The sequence below is a fragment of the Stegodyphus dumicola genome, chromosome 7 (genome assembly GCF_044657685.1).
Source record: "Stegodyphus dumicola isolate Sdum_Otavi_A_Nest chromosome 7, ASM4465768v1".
Taxonomy (NCBI): Eukaryota; Metazoa; Arthropoda; class Arachnida; order Araneae; family Eresidae; genus Stegodyphus; species Stegodyphus dumicola.
In genome coordinates, this window is record NC_140774.1 from 46,919,498 (window position 1) to 46,942,151 (window position 22,654).

Below are 22,654 nucleotides of genomic sequence, written 5' to 3' on the forward strand. Positions count from 1 at the left end.
TGTACCATATATGTCAAGATATGAAAAAGCTTATGTAACAGCGCATGTAAATAAACATTTGAACTTAATACATTCTAAATGAGAAAAGAAAATAATACAAAAAATTTAATTATGTGATTGAAATCTTATTTATTGCAACAACATTAACTTTTATGACATTTTGAATTGCACAAAAGTCCTTTGCTTTTACAACTGCATTTAGTTGTGGAAGACTTCCTTTTGCAGTGACAAGGTGTATGGCCTTGCCCTTTACTTCTCGAATTAGCTCCAGCTGCTTCTCTCAGTGACATTACTTGAGAAGGAATCTCATCTTTGGAAAGTAACTTTTCTTTACAAATTACGAACTGTTTACAGGCATAAAGCTGCTTGAAGGTGTCATTTTTATTTGCTAGTTTATAAAAGCGGAAGGCTTATTCCAACAACAACTGGCAACACATTTCGACCCATTTGTACGATCGCGGTCGACATCAGGGACTTGTATTCGTACGGTGTCACCAGTCTAAGCAGGAGAAATTTTTTTTGGTTCGTAAAATTTTCGTTGCTTGCAGTAAAATATTCTCTTTCGTAGCCGATCTTTTTATAGAAATTAACTCGTGTTGTTCAGTCCAGGCTTGATACGAAGACGTGCAAGACCTCCTCAATATTTTTCTTTGGAATATGGTTTTCGGTATGGCCACTGCTCAAATTTTCTTCAAAAGTATGAACAGTTCCTTCAAGCTGTTCTTCGGTTTCAAAAGTATTAGCAATTTCTTAAGAGTTGTTCTCCGATTTCAATATTTGCGATTTGTTCGCCAGGCAAAAAGACGATGATATGCCTCTTGGTTTAATGCCAAACATATCTTCATAAGGAGTAATTAATCCCGGTGAGGAGAGATGTGTTTGAAAAATAAAAACAATTGTCTTCTCGTTTACTCACAATTAATGCATTTAACTTTTCAAGGAAAAGTTCACGATTCACTGCAGCATCCATTCAACATTAATTGGGGTACCGGATAAAAAAAAATTAAGAAAATGTTGCGCGTAACATCAGACCTAGCATAAGACTGACAAAAAGTGTTCGAGAATATAACAAATACATGCTACATAACTTCAGTCGCTGCAGAGCAAAGGATTTGGCGACAGACAGTCGCCCCTCTGTTGAACTCGACTTCTCTTTTCCACCTCCACCACAGTATATTTGTGATTGTCAACATACACCGGTGATGGCCCGAAGGTACAAGAATATAACCAAATATTCGGTCTTTCACCGACATATTTGGTATGTGTTGACATTCTCCAATTTAGGTCTTTCACAGTAACATAAACACATATAATCATACATATAGAACAAATTAACTATATTTATATATATTTTATGCTCATTAAAAGTAACTATTTCAAGTGAAAATATAATAACTCTTACAGTAATATTTAATTGCAACTTTGTATGTTCCACAAAGTGAAACATATATGTAATGATTAACAATTTTAAAACGGAAAACATTACATTTATGCTTTTTGAAAAATGGCAAATAATATTAAATAGTATAAATAAAATATCTGCTCAAATATTTATAGCATAAACCTTCCAAGCATATTTATAATTTAATTTTTCTTGCTTTTAAAAAAACAAAATCCTCAATATTTTTTTCAAAATCCATTTGATTGCTTAACTCATGTTCTTTAGAGAGAATGGCCATGTTCGAAAGTTTTTCTTGGCCTAGTGACGATCTCATACAGTTCTTTGTTATTTTAAGTTTGCGAAAGCTTCTTTAGCCACTAGCTACAGTAACTGACAACGTTAAAAGAATTCTTAACGTTGCTTCCAAATTCGGATAGGACTGAACTAAATTATAATCGTGAATTATTTTTTAAAGTTCTAAGCTTAAGTCACACGAAAGTTAATTAAAGTTTATTGTTGAATGAAATTTACATAATGTTAAAATTGAAAAAATATAAAACAAAAAGTATGTAGCTGCTTTTGTGTCCAGAAAACTTGTAGCTGCTTTTGTGTTCCCGCGCAACACGAGTGTGAAATACAAGGCAAAAACTTCTATTCATGCGTCTCGTTTATTGGAAAATTTTATACAACAACAAAAAAGTGCAGTAACTAATAATATGGGGTACATTCCATTTTATATCACCCTTGTTTATGCTTCGGATGCTATACCAGAAGACCTTTACGAAATTTCTAAACTCTGCAATTATGTCCCCGTCTATGTTCAGTTAGTGGACTTTGGCAAGTTTCTTATGACTAAGTAAAGAGCTTAAGTCAAACTAAACTGAGAGAAAGAACAACTAATGTCGGCAGTATAATATTTTCAATGAAAGTTTAGTCTACGCCTATGCAATTCATTACATAAAGTGTAATTAATTTCTTAAAGCTACTTTCAATAACAAATTTTAATGTTAGAAAATATTATATACACTAATGTGAACGCTCATGGCTTTTGAGAATAAATTAATGATATTAATTTTTCTTTTTCTTTTTATACCTGGATTGTTTATAACACAAAATTCTTTTAATATTCATTGATGTATTCCGAAAATAAAAGTCAAAAGTTTTAAAAATAAATTTCTGAATTTTGGATTGAATAGCTAATTTGGCGCCCCTTCTATTTGTTCACCTGAGGCAAGTTCCTCACCTGCCTCACCCTCGTCCCGTCCCTGCCCACCGATATCGACTGTACAGTTTGACGTTTATATATACTATATAAACGTGTGAATATGTACAATGCATAGAAAAATACTATTGTTATGCCTTAAAAATCAAAAATGACAAGACAAAGAATAAAAATACATTCCGAAGATGCGTTGAAAATAATAAAAGATCAGCAATGAACTTAAATCAACTAAATGCTCAGTAGTTTCTAATTATCCGCACCCCTTATTTCGATACTAGGTAATATTTGTTCAGTTTTTTGTATATATTCGTATGCACATTCGACAGCAGCCAGCCTACGTATACTCTTAGCACACACGTGCTTGAGTAAAGAAAAATTAATTTGCTTTATATTTATTTACCTGAACATTATCCACCGGTTGTAAATCCATCTGTATCCAGCTGCTATATTTGTTGCTCCCCCCGTGGGAGAGCGATTGGAAATGCGATTTTTTATGCGAATGATATGCGATTAAAATCGTGCTATAAACGATTTTGAGTTTAGTTTTATTTTGCTATTAGTTTCTTGTGTTTTTCCAGGATCTCGGGTACCTTGGCGTGATCGGGGGGCTCCCTCACAAAAGAGGTTCGAAGCCCTGAGCTTTAAGAGCATACTACTTTACTGACTTGGTGAGAACTCTAGGGTACCAAGTCAGTAGTCACCCTAGTGGCCTGCATATTTTGTATATTTTATGATTCGCGATCAGTTTATAAATATGGACTCAAAAGACGTTCTTAAAGAAGGCCAGGCTCACGTAGACAACCTTGAAACGATCCTCACAAACAAGGCCAGTGGACTTAATAGAAATGTGGCCGCAGATATCAGTTTCAACTGATGCTCAATCTTCTTACCGAACAATGTGTAGAGATGGCCCACTTAGAAGGTCAAATTCGAGCATTAACAGATAAAGAGAAGGACTCTTATGCATACGTTTTAAAACGTCCTTTTCGAGAACCATCCAAAACGAGGAAAAAGCAAGAAAAACAGTATGTTGCGATTCTCTACCCAACAAAAGAAGGGGATAAATCTGATTCAATGAAGAAGAAAATTCTTAAAATCATCGATGCTTCTAAACTCCATATCGGAGTCAAAAGAGTAAAACAAGTTTCGAAAGGAGGACTCTTGATTGAAACTAATAAAGAAAATGACTTAGAAATATTAGAAAAAGGAATCAGTTCTGTTCCAGACTTAAAGGAGGAACTCCAAATAGTCAGACCGTTAAAACGTTCTCTAAAAATTATCATTTACGATATCCCGAAGGATATCACCAAAGAGGAACTCTCAGAAGCGTTAACAGCCCAGAATGATGGAATTGACGGTAATGGTTTACTGGAGAAATTTCCGATTATGCTATATCAGCTGCATAGTGCGTAAAGCCAAGGAGAAAGCTCTAGCGTTATGGCAACTACGCTGGTAAGAAGAAGATACTGGAAGATCAACTTATTAGCTTCTTCCTAAAGTCTCGGAAAAAAGACATCTCAATGATTTTTTCATCAATCAAATCCTCTCTAATCATGGAGCCTTTCCTTGCTATTTCAATAGATTCAAGATCAAAGGATCACAATGTCGATGTCCATGTGGTTTAGACTCGGCTGACACATTCCATATGATTATAGACTGCCCTAACTTGGACAGTAGGCGCAGAGACTTATTTCCTCAACCACTGAATCTCGACTTTCTTTGCAAACTTGTATCTTTGGAAAAGGGTCGTTCTCAATTGTCAAAAATCATGGAATTTATCTATGTTAAAGAACATTCTATTTATGTTTCTACTTAATATATGTATAAAAAGCGTTGTGTTTTGCATTCATCTTATGTTTAAAAAGCGTTTGAATCATGTAACCTTTGAAAATTATTTCTGCATTTCTACTTATTGAATTCATTGTGAGTAATGTCATATCTAATTCGTATCATTGTTTGTTACAACTACTGATTGTATTAATTTACTTATTACTTAATGTGTAACAATGTTTTATAGACTTGATCAATGTACAAGATGTATGTAATTTTTTAATAAAAATGTTGGCGAGAACAACACATCTTCTAGTCAGAAGACTTCAAAATTTATCGCTAGGATCCTAAATTTTATTTTAATTCTGATGTTACTCTCTAGCTTTTGCTGGGTGATTAGTTAACAATCGCCAAGGACTCCGATGATACCTCGGCATTGAGGTGAGGACCGGATACTCCACTTTCATGCTATACTTGTTGCTGCTGTTGCTTTTCTCTGTTGTTACTGTTGCTGAAATCTGACGAAGTCAGACTAGGTCCAAAAGACCGTTGCCTCTAAGAAAGTCAAGCACAAGGAGGCGATTCGTATAAATATTCTCCCTAGAAAGATCCAAACAGATCAAAATATGTTCGGCAGAAGCCTAATGTTCTGGGCACTTGGTGCATGTGGAAAAGATTTTCATGTCCTCATTGAATGAGAGGCATTTAATGTGACCGCTGGCAATACGTGAGAGCGCAGCCTGAGAGTTCCTGTCACACCCAAGTTTTAAGAGTACAAACAGGCCTGTTAGCTAAGTACTAGTGATGGGTGGAGGCAAAGCCATTCCACCATGATTTGTGATTTTTTCAGAGACAGGTGAGGGCGGAAGAGGAGACAGCTAAAAAACCACAGCCCTCCTTTGCAAATATGTCCGCTAATTCCGCCATTTGCCCTAATGAATCACATGAAGGATCCACTGCAAATGGGTATCATGGTGCTAATTTTTAGCCGTAGTTTTTGTAGGATAGAGATACTGATTTTTGCGCCTACAAGAATCCAATTATCAAGATGTTATAATGAGCTACGGCTATGAGTTAAAATCCATAGATCATTAAAAAATTTTTCTATTAGTATATATAGCCTTGAGCCCCAAATTCATTGCTATCAGTTCACAGGGGTTTGGATTACGATGACAGAGAATCATTTTTCCCCGAGGGGTCTCAACGCCACTAACTGCATGGTCAGCAATTTTGCTGCCATCCGTGAAGATCTTAATAGCATTTTTGGGAATGGTGCTTGTTACTCCAAAGCCAAATGTCTAAGGTATTCAATAATGAAATCCTTATTCACAGGAGTAGTAAAGTTACAACGAAAGTGAACCCTGGAGAGTCCTTCCGATGGATTAAAACAACACTGTAGTGAGTGGGGCTCAACATTGAAAGAAAGTAAGTTTTGAAATTCAACTAAGCCAAAAGAGCTTTTTTCTTTAGGCTTTGTCCGTTTCTCCACTTATTTAAATACACTGAAGTTTTATTGTATTGGTCTTAACTAGAGAAGTTGTTAAAGCATTTAAAACAAGGCCAGCTAGTCCTCTAGTCTGCAGAGGTTGCAGATCGTCCTAAAAAAAGAGTATCTCCGTAAGGCAGCTGTCATTCAACCCAATAATAATACCAGCTGCACTTAATTGAACTTTTTATAATATCTTCAGATTGGAATCAGAGGCACAACAATAAATGGGAAACCCAAACTCGAGTATGGGTCGAATGAGTGCCAAATAAGTAGTTCTGAGAGCTTCTCTTATTTAAGCAATATGTGCTACAAATGTTCTTGCGTATAATTTATATTTGACATATATGTAAAATTTAAAAACATATTAAAGTCATAGCACGTACTAATATTTTGAAAAGCATGTAACTAGCAAGTGACATCTTAAGAAATCTTGATTATAAGATCAAAGCGTTAAGAAAAATGTATTATAGCACAAAACATATTACCATATGAATATCAAATGCCGTTTTACTTACCCAATATTACATGTGGAAGAGAACTCCTTCTCCACTCTAAGAGGGCAATCGAATTCGTGATCTATTTCAAATATCGTCTCATTCATTCCACTTGTAAATGGACGAGACTAAACGGAAACAAATTAAAGAAAAGAAAGCAGTTAAAATTTCGAAGAAGCGGAATAACTTTCTTTTTTCAAGATATAAAATCACAAACAACAAGTACAGGGCTTCAACGTTTAAGGTCAATCCATTTCAAGTCATCTCAATCATCAATCTATTAACATCCTGTAAGCCGTTTTTGGAGACTAATAACTACACTACTTCTTTTTAAAAATGGACGATAAAAATTTGTATAGTCAGTAAAAGTATTTTTATTCTATACAGATTGAGTTCTATTAATGTTAAGAAACTGTGCAGTATATAATATATGTTCAGCTCATTTTCATGATCTTCAAGCCATTCTTTGGCTAAGTTTGTGGTGATATAAGGTCTCATTTGATAGTCCTATAGCCCTAATAAACTTCAAGCGAGTTATTGCTGTGTCTGAGAACAACGACAATATCTTGAGAAAGTTAAAATTTTTATTTAAATAGAAACTGGAACATAAATGCACACTCTTTTGCTTTATTAACCACAACTTGTGCTGATGCAAATAAATAGAATAATGCAAATGAAATTAAACGCTGGACAATAGTCAAAGACTACACAAATAATACTATACTAGAAGGTGCATCCAAAATTCCGCCAGCGCGACAAAATCAAATTGGCAGCAGAAAGAAACCCTAAAGTAGAATAATTACAACTGGTAAAAAACTGGCAAGAAACTAACTACATAGCGCGCACGCGATTCCCAAAAAAGTGATCTCAAATCCAAAACTCTCAACTTTAATCTTCACTATTAATTTCCATTCTGGCGAGTAATGCGAAAAGAAAAATTCTAATAAAGACGTGTTCGCGGCAGATAGGTATCTCTCTCGTCGAGCGCCGAGAAATGAAAAGGAAAAAAAAAAACTTGATGCTGTAGAACTCCCTTGAAACATGAATTTAGTAGAATGAGCATGTGTAAAATACTTGATAAGACTTTTCATGCCCACAACTATATGAGGAAATTATATAAATATGTTGTGTTTCGTTAATAAATTGTTGTTTTATGCTGTCAAATTAATAATCTTGGATTATAATCTACATTAATAATCATTCCCAATCCAAGGGTTCTGTGAATTTTGACTAACGATGCTCTCCCAACTGAACTGAAACATAAAATGACTTGAATCGTAACATCATCACTGCATTATTTTTTGCGATAGAAACACGGGATTAGCTATTAACTGTCATAATTTTTGCCCTCATATCACATAGATTTCTAATGAATGCAAAACATTCCTTATTTTTTAGTTTAAAATTGTAAGTGTTGGCAAATTAAGTTTCTGCGCTTACCTGAAATAGGTATAAACTGTTGTTCCAAAAACCCCATTCGATATCTCTGTGCGAATGGTAATACTTTTCTACCTAAATATTAAAAGGCAGGTTACTAATGGAAAACAATTTTATGTAAACACGGAAGTTTTGCTCAAAATAATCTTACTTCGATTCCAAGGTGCCCCAGTTGCATAATCATATCCTCTGACAAACAACAGCTTGTTTTTTCATTTTCAGAAACATCCTCTAAAACTGTACCTTCTGCTTCTAATAGAAAAGAAAACAGTACAAATTTCATATAAAGATAAACATAGATGTCTATCGTCTTATTTAATTACAAGAAACTGATTTTGGAACAAAATTGACACCAATTTGGCCAAGAACTGGTTTTTTAACGTTTAAAAACAAATTTATTTTCATTAGATGCTTTAACACTACTGGACCTTTCAGTATCTCAATTAAAAGTTTCAATATAATTCTCCTTCATGCAAAAAAATTCACGAAAAAGCTCACTAAAATTAATGAAGCATCGAATATAAAGTTAAAAAATAATAAATTGTTTAAATATGCTATTAGGTATTTCTCCCGCCTTCCCAGCATGCCTTCGTTGTGTGTTGGTCTGCACGCTGGGCGCGTATTCCAGAGGTCCGTGGTTTGATTCCTGGCGAAGGTGCTGCTCATTTTTCATCTTTCCTGCTTCCAAACTACTTAACGTATCTCTAAGTGGCGCCCGAACTAAAAGGACGTTGGATGATGATTTTCCACACCCAGGATTTGGAGATTCGGTCCAACTGATTCCAACTAAAAACCCCAGTCGCCCTTTAAAAGGGGCAGTATATAAGGTATTTCTCCCCCTTTCCTAGCATGTTTTCGTGGTGTGGTCGTCTGCACGCTGTGAGCGTATTCCAGAGGTCCGTGGTTCGATTCTCGGGGCAAGCGTTGCTTATTTTTCAAGCTTCCTGCTTCTAAAAAATAACCTAACTATTCTACAATGCAAATTGATCTATTTTGCGTTGGCTGAATTTTCTGCACATGTATCATTTCTTGACATTAGTATATTTGCATCATTCCTTGCCAGTAGTATCTGCAGTGCTTTAGACAACATCTGGAACTCAATAAATGGTCAAATAAATTCTTCTGAAACCCAACTGAATGCCCTGAATGGAGCAAAAATTTTTTTAAATGTCTGTTAATTTGTTACTAGGTAGAACCAGGTAGGTATAGAGATGTCGCATTATGAACAATTCCGCCCCAGTTTTGACGGAGAGTACTCCGGACAGTGGTCCGAGAGTCCATCAACCTCTCGAGAGTACTTTCGGCTTGCCATGTATTTTGAGTTCCCCACTAGCCGCACAGATACTATACGTTTACAAACATCTATTGTTTCTCCGGGATTCGAACGCGGGCCTTTTGGTACGGCAATCAGCGTCGCTAATCACTATACTGGCAGGGCGGCTATTATCATGGTAGAAAAATATTTCACTGTTCAAAAGGTTAGCGAAAAATCATGCCACTTGCAGAAAACGTATAACAATTATTTCACCTCTTATAGGTAATTATTGTACTTTGCGCTAAAAAGCAAAATGTAAGATATAACAATCCCTAAGACAATACAATTCATGTTACAGTTCAAACAGATTTTAAGCATCTTATGAACATTCAGCGCGTTGTGGTACTTTGAGCAAATCGAGTTTATAAGGAAACAAACGTGAGTTTCTTTGAACAAAACCACATCATTGTCATACAAAAACCAGTATATTTGCTAGATTTCTTACATTTGTTCTTTGTTTTACAATAGCTATACGGGGTCAAGGTTTTTTAGACAATTCAGTTCACCAAAAAACGAGGTTGCGGATACGGAGACGTCCTTGATAGATACCAAAAGAGGCTTTCAGAAATATCAGAAGCCGTGGATTAATTGTGATGTTATTTTAAAGGTGACAAGGTCATAATTCTTCACCTTTCAAACAGAACCACCCTCCGAGAGCTTTTAGAAGTTAAGACTACATCTTTTCTTCCGCGATACATACTACAAATACTCACTAATACTGTTTTCAAATATTTTTAAGATAAGTCAGATGATATCAAATGGAGATAAATCATATACTTTAAGCATGAATTTATGCCAACTTGAAATTTGTAAATGAAATCTACGTCTAGTTTCTAATAAAATGAAATTAACTCCTCTGCATGATAGTTACAGTTTGATTTACTTAAATATTTAAAGTCCTGTTATAAAATTTGAGAATCTTAAACTTTACCCACCGAAAACCTATGAAGCAGCTTTTGCTAGCACATGCCAGCTAACTGGAAGCTATTACAATAAAATTCCGATAATTTGGCGTCCAATGTTTTGGTACACATGATTATCTTGCGCACGTATCCCTGACTTGTATGCAGCCCAAGGCGGTATAATTGAGTCATTCAGCCCTACTTTCCAGAAATGTTTAACATCTGTTTCGCTCTACAGCCATTTCTTCTAATCAGTCTTGTTTATAATAGAACAAAAATTAAATAATTTGAAAAGCATAGTTTTTCTTCCCTTCTTAAAACATTTAAAGGCTCCTTGTGCTTTCCACTAAAGATTTTCCCTTTTTGCATATCTGTAAAGCCATTCTTTTGAAATCATTAAACACGTTTTTTACAATCTATCATCCGCAAATATAATACAATCGAGGAGTTATTCAGATTCAGAAGTGTGGCATGACTAGTATTTTGGTTCCATGTTATTTGGGTTACGTGTCCAACTGCAAAATTGAACTCTAATATATGTATTAATAATCTGTAAAAATTCTGTTACCGTAGTAATATTACTAACAACATCAGCAACATATTAATGATAGAAAACGTAAAGGCACAGCAGTAGTATTTATTTAGTTTTCGAAGAAAATTGTAGTCATTTGTCTTTATTGTATAGAAACATAATTCCGTTGTACTTGCTCTGTCTAATATAGTTGGCAAACTGAATTGCCTTTTCAATGACAGATACAATGCGGATCGCTAAATTTATCTTATGCTGTTAGAGAAATAACAATTTTTGTAATTTCAAATAGACATTGTTGAACAAGTTATAGAGACATCAGGATTTTTTGGGGAACAGGAGAGATGAAAAATGAGCAACACCTTTGCCGGGAATCGAACCACTGATCTTTGGAATACGCGCCCAGCATGCAGACCCCTACACCACGAAGGCACGCTAGGAAGGCGGAAAAAATACCTTATAAAGTCCGCAGGCTTTGTCAAGTGGTTACTTCGCAAGTACCTTATAAAGTTATTGCTTCTTTAACGTCTGAATATGTCGTCTCACTTCTAACAGCTTACGTCGACCTCTGTATTGTGAAATATGAGGAGACAGCACATGGATTCTTACTTTCGTGAAGTCTGCCGCAAGTGCAAATATAGGCGTTGATCAAAATACGTTAAATTATGATTTCAGTATTAAGAAAGCACACGCTCAGTTTATATAAATATAATATTTGCGACTGCTACTGCTTGGAAGTATGTAAAGTGTATAATTTTATATGAAATTTATGAAAATTGTTCCTGAATGTTAGAAGGCAAATTTATTTCAAAGCATGTGAAATTACGGATCCTCTTATTACCAACAAACTCTGAAATGCTGAATACAGTTCAGAATCTTTCTTCAAGTAATCTACTGCTCAGAGTTTTATATAACGAAAGAAGTCACTTGGGCATAAGATAAGCATGGCAGTATATGAGAAATAAAGAATGTTGATTTTATGATACAAGCAAATATATGAATTCTGTTCGAAAAGACTTTAATGCAATAAATCAGTCCCGGATATAATTCTGAAACATAAGTTAGTTAAGAATGTTAAACAATTATGAGTTTTTAAATTTTTAAACACATCGGAGCGGTTAATGCACAAATATTTTTTTTAATTTTCATTTTAATAATATGCTATGTAATGTTTTCGAAATCTTTCCCGTCAGATTATAACGTCTGATGATCTGATATACTTGATAATATTTGGAATTGCCAAAGTCCGAAGCGTGAAAGATTATAGGACTTATACTGCAATCAGCATATTTTCATCTGCGCTTATTGAGAGGCTATTTTCATAATTATATTTCATTTCTACTTAAGTGAATTAACATCCTGAAACATAAAAAGCAAATTTTTCCTACATGTTAAATATCTTTGGGGATTTTTATGTAAAATTTTCATCACTATTTAGCATTAAAAAAAAAATTTCTTATTTCATATGCGGAACTTAACTAGTATTATCTGTTTACTTCAAAGCAATTAGTCAAGTTGGTGAAATTCAACGCGACAGCTCTGCACCATAAAAAATGTATGGCACTACGAAGCGACCACGTGTGGCGTAAGAGGTTAATCTTCTAATTGATCAAGATGAATTTTAATCGTGAAATTCTTCTTCTTCTCAATGTCTTCCTTACCTACCGAACTTTTATTGTCAGTCAAAGAAATTCCTGTTCAAGTATTCAAAAGTATCACTGAAGGAGTGCCCCAGGGTTTCTGTCTTGCGCCCACTCTCTGCCTTTTTCACATAATCGATTTTTCAAGAGATAAACTTGATCATGTATCTATGTTAGCTTGCTACGCCGATGATACGGCGGTTGCCATGATCTTTATGCAACCCAAAAACGTCATCCCCTAACTCCAGAATTTTGTTTATGATATTGAGGACTGGTGCAGGAAAGGAAGAATCGTTATAAATGCCTCAAGGTCAAAAAGTTGCTATTGGTAGGAGGCGCAGGATTTTGAAAATAGCATTGAACAACCTCTAATTATTTGCGGAAATTGTGAACCATATAAATAATGTAAGTTATCTGGGGATTATTAGTAACCAAAGACTCACATAGGTTTATCATATTAAGCACGTCACGGGAAAAGTCTATGGTATCGCGAACCAACTTTCTGCATTCCTATGAAATTACTCTGGATTGTCTCTTAACCAAAAGAGAAGGATCTACCTATGCATTATAAGGCCAATTCTATGCTACGCATATGCAGCCTGGGCATCAAAGGCAGGTTTCCACAAACTTCAGGTAGTACAGAATATGATTCTGAGAAGAATTGTAAATACTCATTATCTAATAAGATACAAACTGATCCGTGACGTCTTGAAAATCGATTCTAAAATGATATACTATACTAAACTTGAAAGTTACTATACTAAACTGTTCTATACTAAACTTGATAAGCGTTTCGTGATGCTGCAAATTTTTCAGTTCTTAGCTACCAGATCATTTGATCAGACCATTTTCTTCTCACATAATTACAGATCCCAACTTCCTAGCTTTCATTGCCGATGTTTACTTGTTTTCTTGAGCGACGTGACATTTGTCTCTCTTCGCTTTCCATCTGACTGGCACACTTGAAGTACAGGAAAACAATGATCTCCCCACTATTACGTTACTTTTTTTTGACCGAGCTTGGAGTCTTACCTGCTAACTCGTCAAAATCATATGCACTCAGAGGGGCATATGCCCTCAAAATCTTATCTAGCTTATAAGGCCCCTTTTGGAACCACAAAAGCAACTTCATAGCTGGTATCACACATCATTTCTTAAAAATTGAGCCACAAGTAAGATATTTGTACATAAGATTGAAAAAAAAAAAAAACCCTTCACCAATTAAATAACCTAAAATCTAAAGTGTGCCCAATGGTGAAAGAAAAAAGCGGACTAGGAAAATATAACTTGCATCTTAATAAGGAAAATATAAATTGCACTAGTTGATTCTCAGTGTTCTCGAAAAAAAATATCTAGAAGACTTCTTTGCAAATGTCGAATATATTAATTGATGCAATTCTTTCAGTTATCCGTAAGCCTAGATAAAATTCCTAGAAATGTGAATCCCATAATCCTGAAACAACAATGAAAATAATGCCGTAGATTTAAAAGATGTAATAGTATTAAAAACAGTTCACTTATAGGAGATATATAATAAAATTTCGAGTTTGTGGAAAGATTCTAACAGGTAAATAAGTTTTAAGTGGTCTAGAAATTAATTCCTTTTAATGTTACCCAGAGAGCTTCAGAATTTTCATTCTGCAAATCCTAGGCATTTAAGATTAGACCTTCCTAACGTATTACATAATTAATTTCAGTGCTTTTCATATGTGAAAATAAAGAAAATAAAAATAAAATTTGTTGTATTAAGAAAACGTGAAATGCAATTTTCAAAGGAAACTACTTCACAGCATTTTACCTTTTATAATTATTTTCCGACTCTTCGCTCCAATAACCTTCTTCTTCACACATAAATGATCTTCAGGATCTCTTTGCAATTCAATAGTATCCGGTTCTTCTGAGCCGGATACAACGGACTAAAATAAACAAATAAATGAAAAAAGAGAAATTTTATTCCCGCGTGTATACACTTTGCTTTCATATGTTTATAATTTACAATCCTAAATAATGCATTATATACTAAATAATGCATTATATGCTGTATTATTTACTCTTCTATTAGTGATCATAAAATGAAACCGCATTTATGTTAACTTCTTTATTTAGTCTAATGTTATTTGCCGATTAATCACATTTAACAGTTCTGTTTACAAACTAAAATAAGCCAAAATTTTTTAAACATTTAAAAATCAAAATTTCTTACATTTTAAACATTAATCCTTGGTGCAATTAATCACATATAAGTAATATAGCTTAAAATATACCGAATTGATTCATGACTGATCTGACATACATATACCTGAACACAAGCGGAGCCCGGGAGCAGTATACATTACGTCCTTTGCAATCGGAAAAGAACTGCTAAAGAACTTTCGACACAATCAAATATTTTCAACTATTTAAATTCGAGTTTTAATATAGTAAAAGCAGTTTAAAGAATTGTAAGGTATATTTTAATTTTATAACAGTTATTTTAATTTTAAAGTGCTTTCCTATCAATTCTTGTTTACAACTACCTACCACAATGAGTTTTTAGAATCGCGTTGAATGCAAATGAGTTAGACATAGTATTTAAGGAAGGTTTAACTTACTTCATGAGAGAGAGCTAGGAATACTAAGTAACACGAGTTTGCCTTCGGGCTAAATCTATCTTGAAGCTGTTACGCTTGCCTGTATATTACATAACTTTTGATATTCGCCGGCTAGTTTAAATTAAGGGCCAACTACGTTATATTTTATGTTTAGCTTCGGTTAGGTCTCTCTTAGTTACTTATAGTTTAGTCCTTATTTCTTATTTTGAGTTCAAGCCCGAGTGGAGGATTTGTTGTAAACCCGGGAAAGCCAACTGTTCATTTTATTTTGGCTAAAATAAAAGGTGGTTAACCCTTCTTGAGTCTACGTCTTTAGTTATTTGAACTCAGCGATACGTCGCTTAACAGTTCATTAGGTTCCTCAATGTTCATTTAGTAACTCTGTAGGGTTCCTACGGAGTTAAAGCGACTCCTTTCGTAACGTAAATTATTTAATTTGAAGTTTTCCTGCGGGTGCTTAATAATAGTACTCAAGCACTTTTTGAACCATATAAATGGAAGTTAATTAATTGAAATGAAACCACCCAGGATTTCGGCCAGATTTTCACTCAAAAGTTACTTATGTAATAACAGATTTCCAGATTTCAAGATTAATTTCTAATGCTCCACAGGCTGAAGACATACGGAAAGCGGTCAGGAAACAATTACTATATTTAATTATACAGATAACTGTTTTGTTTATTAACAAAAATAAATAAACAAAACAATTATCTGTAAAATTAAATAATGAAGAATCTGTATGTAAGCATGCAAGTTCTTCGCACTGTGGAAAATCGGCCGTACTTAGAGCACAAAAATTTGAATATACATAATTCTCCACCCCACATATGTGCACTTCGAAGCCCGAAGTTTCAATTTCAAATTTCCTTTTTATTTATTTATTTAATATTTCGTACGAATTTAAGGAATTTTCGGTAAACAAACTCAGTGACCAACTCTAGCAATAGCAACACTGCTAGAAATAAAATATTTTTATCTCCATCCCGACAAAATGTTACATTCAGCTAAATATAAGACATTAACCTCTCGCATTCAATCAACAAACTTGGCTATTTACAAGCAAAATATTTTTATCTTCAAGTGTCACAGTGCTGCCATTCAGAAAATATTATATTTAATTTTCAAATTTAATCTGACTGTTATTGATTAGCAAACCAAGCGATTTAAAAGTAATAAAAGCAAGAACCATTTTTTCTGTTTTTTTAATCTGATTGATTTAAATAAAAATGCATTTGAATAACAAGATGTTTAATTAGAAACATTAAATATTTTTATAAAATTACACTAACTGAAATCATTATAAATTTTTTCTTTTGTATAATTAATCTTTCAAGCTACTAGAAAATAAAAATCTGAAGTATATGCCACATGACTTTCTTACACGGTCTATTTAATTACACGCATTTTTTGCTGCATGTCATTTATACCCACTTCCTCGAATTATTCTAATTTAATTAATCGATCTCTCAAAACAAGTTGGAAATGATATTAAAAATTGGAAATTTCAAAATTAAATATCTCTGTCAATTTTTGTCGCGCGGGAGTCAAACTTCTTCTAGTTTTAATTTTCATAACGAGCAGTGCTTAAATTGCGTCGGAGCACACCGGAGCCCGGCTCCGGTACTTCTTAATTTTTGGGATAAATCATAATTGTAGGCGGAGCGCACCGGAGCCCTAAATAAGAAAGCTCCAGCACTTTTTTTATGTAACTGAGCAACAACTTCAGGAGAAATTTGGTTTCGAAAATTTTACTCTTTGCAATAAAATTATATAAAAAATCGCTTATTAAATTTTAGTTTATCTCTTTACATTTTATTTAATTTTAATTATTTAATTACTTAAATCTTTAATTATTTAAATAAATAATAATTTATTAGTTTTATTAATTAAATAATAATTATTAATAAAATAATAATCGATAAATATTAATTATTAATATTGATTAACTAGTTAATAATTACTTTGATGATAATTAACTATTTAATTTTTAAATTATTAGTCATTTTATTTATTTATTTACTTTTATTTCTCTTTGCTGACGGTCTTCCATAAGGTGTTCGCCGATAATATCGCGGCAAAAACATCGCGGATGAAAACGTCGAGGAGAAAACAAGCCAAGGCGAAAACGTCGTGCTACAAAACATCGTGGGAGAAACATTGCAGTTCTAAAACATCGTGGTACAAAACATCGTCGTCGAAAATAAAGCGGTCCAAAAACTGCGCAGTTTAAAAACATCGTCGTCGAAAATATCGTGGTATCTACAAATCATCGCATGACGCATCGCAGACATGCTTTTTTCATACATGCTTTTCGCAAACATGCTTTAATAACTGTAAATGGATATTCCCATAATGATTTGTGAGCGCAAGATGTAAAGAAGGATAATTTTTACTTTCACATTTTTTTATTAACTAATACATTTTTGCTGAAAAAGTAAGAAGGAAACTTAAGCATAGAAAATTAAATGCAAATTATAGCTTATACTTTTCATGAAAAATTACCAGTAAAAACTTTATAAAAAAGGATTTATTAATGGCCTTTGTTAGTTAACTATGTCGGTTTAAAATTCTATTAATTGCTATAAGATACATTAATTTGCTATGCTTAAGTTTCCTTCTTACTTTTTCAGCAAAAATTTTTTAGTTAATAAAAAAATGTGAAAGTAAAAATTATCCTTCTTTGCACCTTGCGCTCAAAAATCATTATGGGAATATCCATTTACAGTTATTAAAGCATGTTTCCGAAAAGCATTATGAAAAAAGCATGTCTGCGATGTTATCGGCATTAGATGATTTGTAGCTACTTTATTTTTTACCACGATATTTTCGACGACGATGTTTTTAAATTGCGAAGTTTTTCAACCGCTTTATTTTCGACGACGATGTTTTGTACAACGATGTTTTAGGACTGCGATGTTTTCTCCCACGATGTTTTGTAGCACGATGTTTTCGCCTTGCGTTGTTTTCTCCGCGACGTTTTCGTCCGCGATGTTTTCTACTGTAACCCTTCCATAGGGCTCCGGTACTTCTAATTTTAGAAATTAAGCCCTGATAACGAGTATAAAGTTATGTCAAATGTAAGTACACAAACTAGGAGGTCGCACATAAAGTTAAATTTCGTTATTTGTCGAAATTAATTTTTTTAAATTTGAAATTGCCAAAACATGAACATTTTCGTCATTTAAAAGACTTCTGTAACTAGAAATATATTACTATAGTTCAATGATTGTGACAACAAAGGCCGGGCAAGCACTTTTAAGCCGGTTAAAGTGCTGTGTTTATATATATATATAACATATACATACGTTTGGTTCTGTAGATTGGAATAAAAAAAGATGACATGCAAAATTGAATGTTATAGCAATCCCACATACAAAATTGAAACATTCTGCGGCAAATCCATCCATCCATACATACATAGGTCACACAGATGTCACGAAAAATCCCTTTTGAATCCACTTTAAATCCATTTTACTATCGGTTTTGGAAAAAAAAAACAGTCCGTTATACCGTATGTATTCTGCAGAACTCCCAGAAAGAGGCATCATTATCTAAGCCAGAAGGCTCTTAACGTGAAAAGCACACATACCCTACAGAGCGATCCAAGCTGGCGCAACCTCGAAGTCAATTCCGGGCTTTATACAGTGTATGGTCAACATGGATAAGAAAGTCCTTACTTCCTACCTCCATGATGGTCAAAAACTATACGCTATGACATCTTGCAACCGATCACCACTCGGGTCGCGCGAAAAGACGAAGGAGGTGATTATCAACAACGCTGTCAGTTCCCTTCAAGAAGACCAAAAGGGATCAAACCCCCAAAGATCACTAATATCTACTATGCAGTAACTGGTAAGTCTGATTATGTTTCCCTCCGGTGTCCAAGTGGTCTAGATACAGTCCTAACCAGCACACAAGAGGATTTTCTCCACTACCCCTGGGGCAATGTCTGTACGTACAGACGTTATGGAAAATAAAAACATCCAAATGGATTCGGAAACGATTAAAATGGGTATTTCTGTTGAAATACCCTTCCTGAAAATTTTCATTATTATGCTTTTTTTTAAATAAATAAATAGTGAATAACTAAAATTAATTAAAATAAAAATAATTAATAAATTAAGCAAAATTAAAGATGAGTATTGAAGGACCAGAATTCAGTGTCAACAACATACCTCTCCTAATCCGTAATTGGCAGTTATAGTTATAATCGTCGGTTTTCCTGTCAAAGGATCGCAAGTGAACAGCACTCCAGCGACATCACATGCAATCATCTCTTGGATAACAACAGCCATGGGAGAATTCAAACACTGACCATAACGCCTTATATGAAAAAATGATAGTAAAGAATGCAAACAATCTACTATTTTTACAACAATATGAATAGAAAAAACATTGGAAAATATTTTTCAAGAGCCATTTTACCTAGCATGCATAAAGTGTACAAAATCTGAGATAATTATTGCGAAATTTAGCTTACACTAATTCCTCTTCGCTATGCTAGTTCAAGAAAGGATAACTATCTTCTAATAATTAACAAATGCAGAGCTATTGTACAAAGCAACTCATAAAATTTTAATTTGTGAATGCTTAAACTCAAGTAATTGTTATTTCTGATATTTAAATCATATTTATCTTTCTCACATTTAATCTCATATTTCATTTTTTAAAAACATTTAATAAATGATAGTGTCATTCAAAAACACAGGTAAGGGAGTTGACCTAAAGTTGACCGTTCTATTGTTAAGTTGATCAAAATTCTGTTCATGGTATCATACAATCATTGTATGATTGGAATGACAAAATTACATAAATATGTGAAATTTCATGATTTGTTTCCAGTTTTTAGATTTTGAAAATGTCTATGTCTGCATACAGATAGTAGTGGGTTTCTTGTTTTCTAGTTTTTTATAACGAATATCTAAAATTATATACCTAATTGATGAATTTCTGAGAGATGATTAGAAGTTGTCAGTTAATTTCTTAAATACATCATGTCTACCAGCGGTCGACTGGTTAAGATCCCTGAATACTGGCAGTTAAACCTAATTTGGGTTCAATTCCAGGTGAATAGGCTGGCTGCATGATTGGTTTCCGTGGTTTTTTTCTATGTGTCACTTGAATACCAGCCAGTTTCCCTCAGAAACTCTTCCACGAAGCCATTTTTTTTCTTAAGCATATAGCCCTCTTGGCTTTGTTTTATTCAAATTATATAACCTTAAATGTATGTGCACTAATTTAAAATTCAATCTTTATACTTCTTATCAATACTAATAATATAACCAATGAAATAAAAGACTTAAAGATTTTTGTTCTTTTTAAAGTAATTATAACTTTCTAAAATTTAAAATGTGATTTGTCACCGTTTGGCTGGATATTTAATTCTTAGGTATTAGTGCTAAATGATCTATTCTGATTTTAAAAAAGTCCTGTTGATGAGAAAGTGCAGTGCTTTCAATCGAAAAGTATCTGATATCTTTTAAAAACTAATGGTGTAAATCTAACATAATATTGGATGTCGTCATTTATAAAAAGTGTTTATACTCACATAAGCTTTTAAGATTTTTAAAGATTCTTATTACCTTTTATAATGGATTGCTATGGTCCCGAACTGCGAAGCCCAACATTTTTTCACAGCATGTAGAATCTTGAATCATGTAGAATCAGTAGGAAAAAAGGGGAAAAAAAAGGCAATTTTAGTTTCAGTTACAATATTAAAATAGTGGAGAAAGTACACAGTATTTATTCTCGTATTTCCACCCTTTTTATTAATTTTATTGTACGAAATCTAGAGGGAAAATTGATGCAAATAATTACATTTCTGAAGAATGACCTTACAATAAGAGCATGATAAATACTATATTTACGGATAAACAACCGGTAACTATATAATTAAAATACCGGTAACAATATTATTCACTTAAAAGAAACCAACAGTTTAATAAAAATACAGTGTAATGTTAAAATTACAGTATCTAACAAAGATGTCTTCATTTCTGCTTTCCTGTATCTTGAACCTTAGACGATCTTAATGTTGTTCACTTTAACTTTCTAGGCTTCAAATCATTCAATGCTGCTGAAGCGGTTGTTTTTCTGCGTCGCTTCCAAGTCGTCATTGCCCACCAGCGCCCGAGCAGTAAAGTCGCTCAACACTGGTAGTTCGGTCCGAGGTTCGAATCCCACAAATGGGCTGGCTGCTTGGACGTTTTCATGGTTTTCCCCATATGTAACCTACATACGAGCCAGCTCCGCTTAGGAAGTCCTTCACGGAAGCCATCCCGCCCCTTAGAGTTGGTGGCAGATAGAGCTGGTTAGGCAGATAGCCCTTGAATGCTCTGCCATAATCAAATCAACCAAACCAAGTCGTCGTTATCGTTACCGTCGTCTTCACCGTTCAGTTTGTCCTCCCACGTGCACTTACCTTCACAGCCACTAACAGCCTCCGTTTTCTTGAAGCTTATTACTATTATTCCTTCATCACTTCATCCTTCAGTCCATGCAGATAAAATTCACAAACAAATCAACAGGCAGTAAGACGAAAACAATCAGTGCGTAAACGAATCCAAAATTTAGGAAAATTCCGCCACTAATTTAGGGAAGCTTGCTTTTTGAGCTTCTTGAGAAAGGAGAAAATTGCGCAACTGTTCAAAAAAAATTGAGAATCTGTGCTAAAAAGGGTGAATACGGAAGTAAATACGGTAACAAAAATAAATTAATAATAAGAGAAACAACTAATAATAATACATTAATAATGATATAACTCATTTATGTAATATATATATATGTAAGTAAGAAAATATATAAATCAAAATTATAATTTAAATTAACGGTAAAACTTTAATTCTCTTTCTCTGTTCTAAAAATCGTAATAACTTCTCTCGATTGCGTCATTTCTACATCATTCCATTCCTGCGCAGCGCTGACGGCGTAATAATTTGGAACTGAAACTTTAAACTCAAATCAAAACCTTTCTCTTCGTGTGCTTCCATCTTACATAACGACGCACTTTAGCTTCGCTCTCTGCCTTGATTGAACGCAATCTCGCTGGCGCGCTTCCTAGCGCAATAATATTAAAAATGTAAATGTTCTGTAAAAAGGCACGGCTAGAGTGCCAAGTGATCTGTGGCCACATATATCAATTGGAAATAAAAATGGAATTAAAATTGCCTCGACTGCCAATTTTTCTTTAAGAAGTCGACACATTAGCTTACGACGCAATCAGAATTCTTCCTCTTCAGTATGGATCTACCCTATAAAGCTATTACGCATCGACAGTGCTCCGACTTTTCCTTACTATTATGACATATATATATATATCCCTGTCCAAGTAGAATAGTGGTTAAACACTCTGACTGCCATACCAAAGGGCCGGGTTCGAATACCGGGAAGGCATGTATGCTTGTAGATGGATAGTGTCTGTGCGGCATGGGAGGCACTCTAAATATGCGGTGAAACGAAAGTCCTCTTGAGAGGCTGATGGTATAGGAATAGGAGTGGAGACCCTCGAATCATCTCCAGGGGCACTTTCCTTCAAAATTAGTGGCAGAATTGAGCAAAGTCTTGCTGTCCACAATCTTGCCCCCTTCCCATGATGAACTGCTGGAATTAGGAATACTACACTCATAAGGTTGGTTTATTTCGTTCATATCCGAAAACTGTGTGAGAAAGAACAGGAAGGTGAAAACATTTATTATGAGAAGTTACAGAAATCCAAAGAATAAATAATCGAGTACTACAAGGAAAGCGATCCGAAAATTTTGAAAATATTTCAGTCACTACACTTTCTAAGTTTAAACTTAATTAATTATCGAATCACACTTTTTTAACTTTCTCTTGCTGTGACGCAGAAATCTAACTAAATTTCAATAACATAACCAAGTGGTA

The 22,654-nt window shown here is 34.0% G+C and overlaps 1 protein-coding gene across 1 annotated transcript in view; it reads right to left on the reverse strand.

Moving 5' to 3' along the window:
• The window catches only part of LOC118181217 (uncharacterized), a 119,616-nt gene that overhangs the window by 45,264 nt on the left and 51,698 nt on the right, over positions 1 to 22,654 (reverse strand). The window contains exons 17-22 of the mRNA XM_035350298.2: positions 20,353 to 20,417; positions 18,946 to 19,093; positions 13,978 to 14,095; positions 7,945 to 8,045; positions 7,797 to 7,868; positions 6,378 to 6,484 (exon numbers count right to left, since the gene is read on the reverse strand). Coding sequence (XP_035206189.2) covers positions 6,378 to 6,484; positions 7,797 to 7,868; positions 7,945 to 8,045; positions 13,978 to 14,095; positions 18,946 to 19,093; positions 20,353 to 20,417 — 611 coding nt within the window. The remainder of the gene's footprint in view (positions 1 to 6,377; positions 6,485 to 7,796; positions 7,869 to 7,944; positions 8,046 to 13,977; positions 14,096 to 18,945; positions 19,094 to 20,352; positions 20,418 to 22,654) is intronic.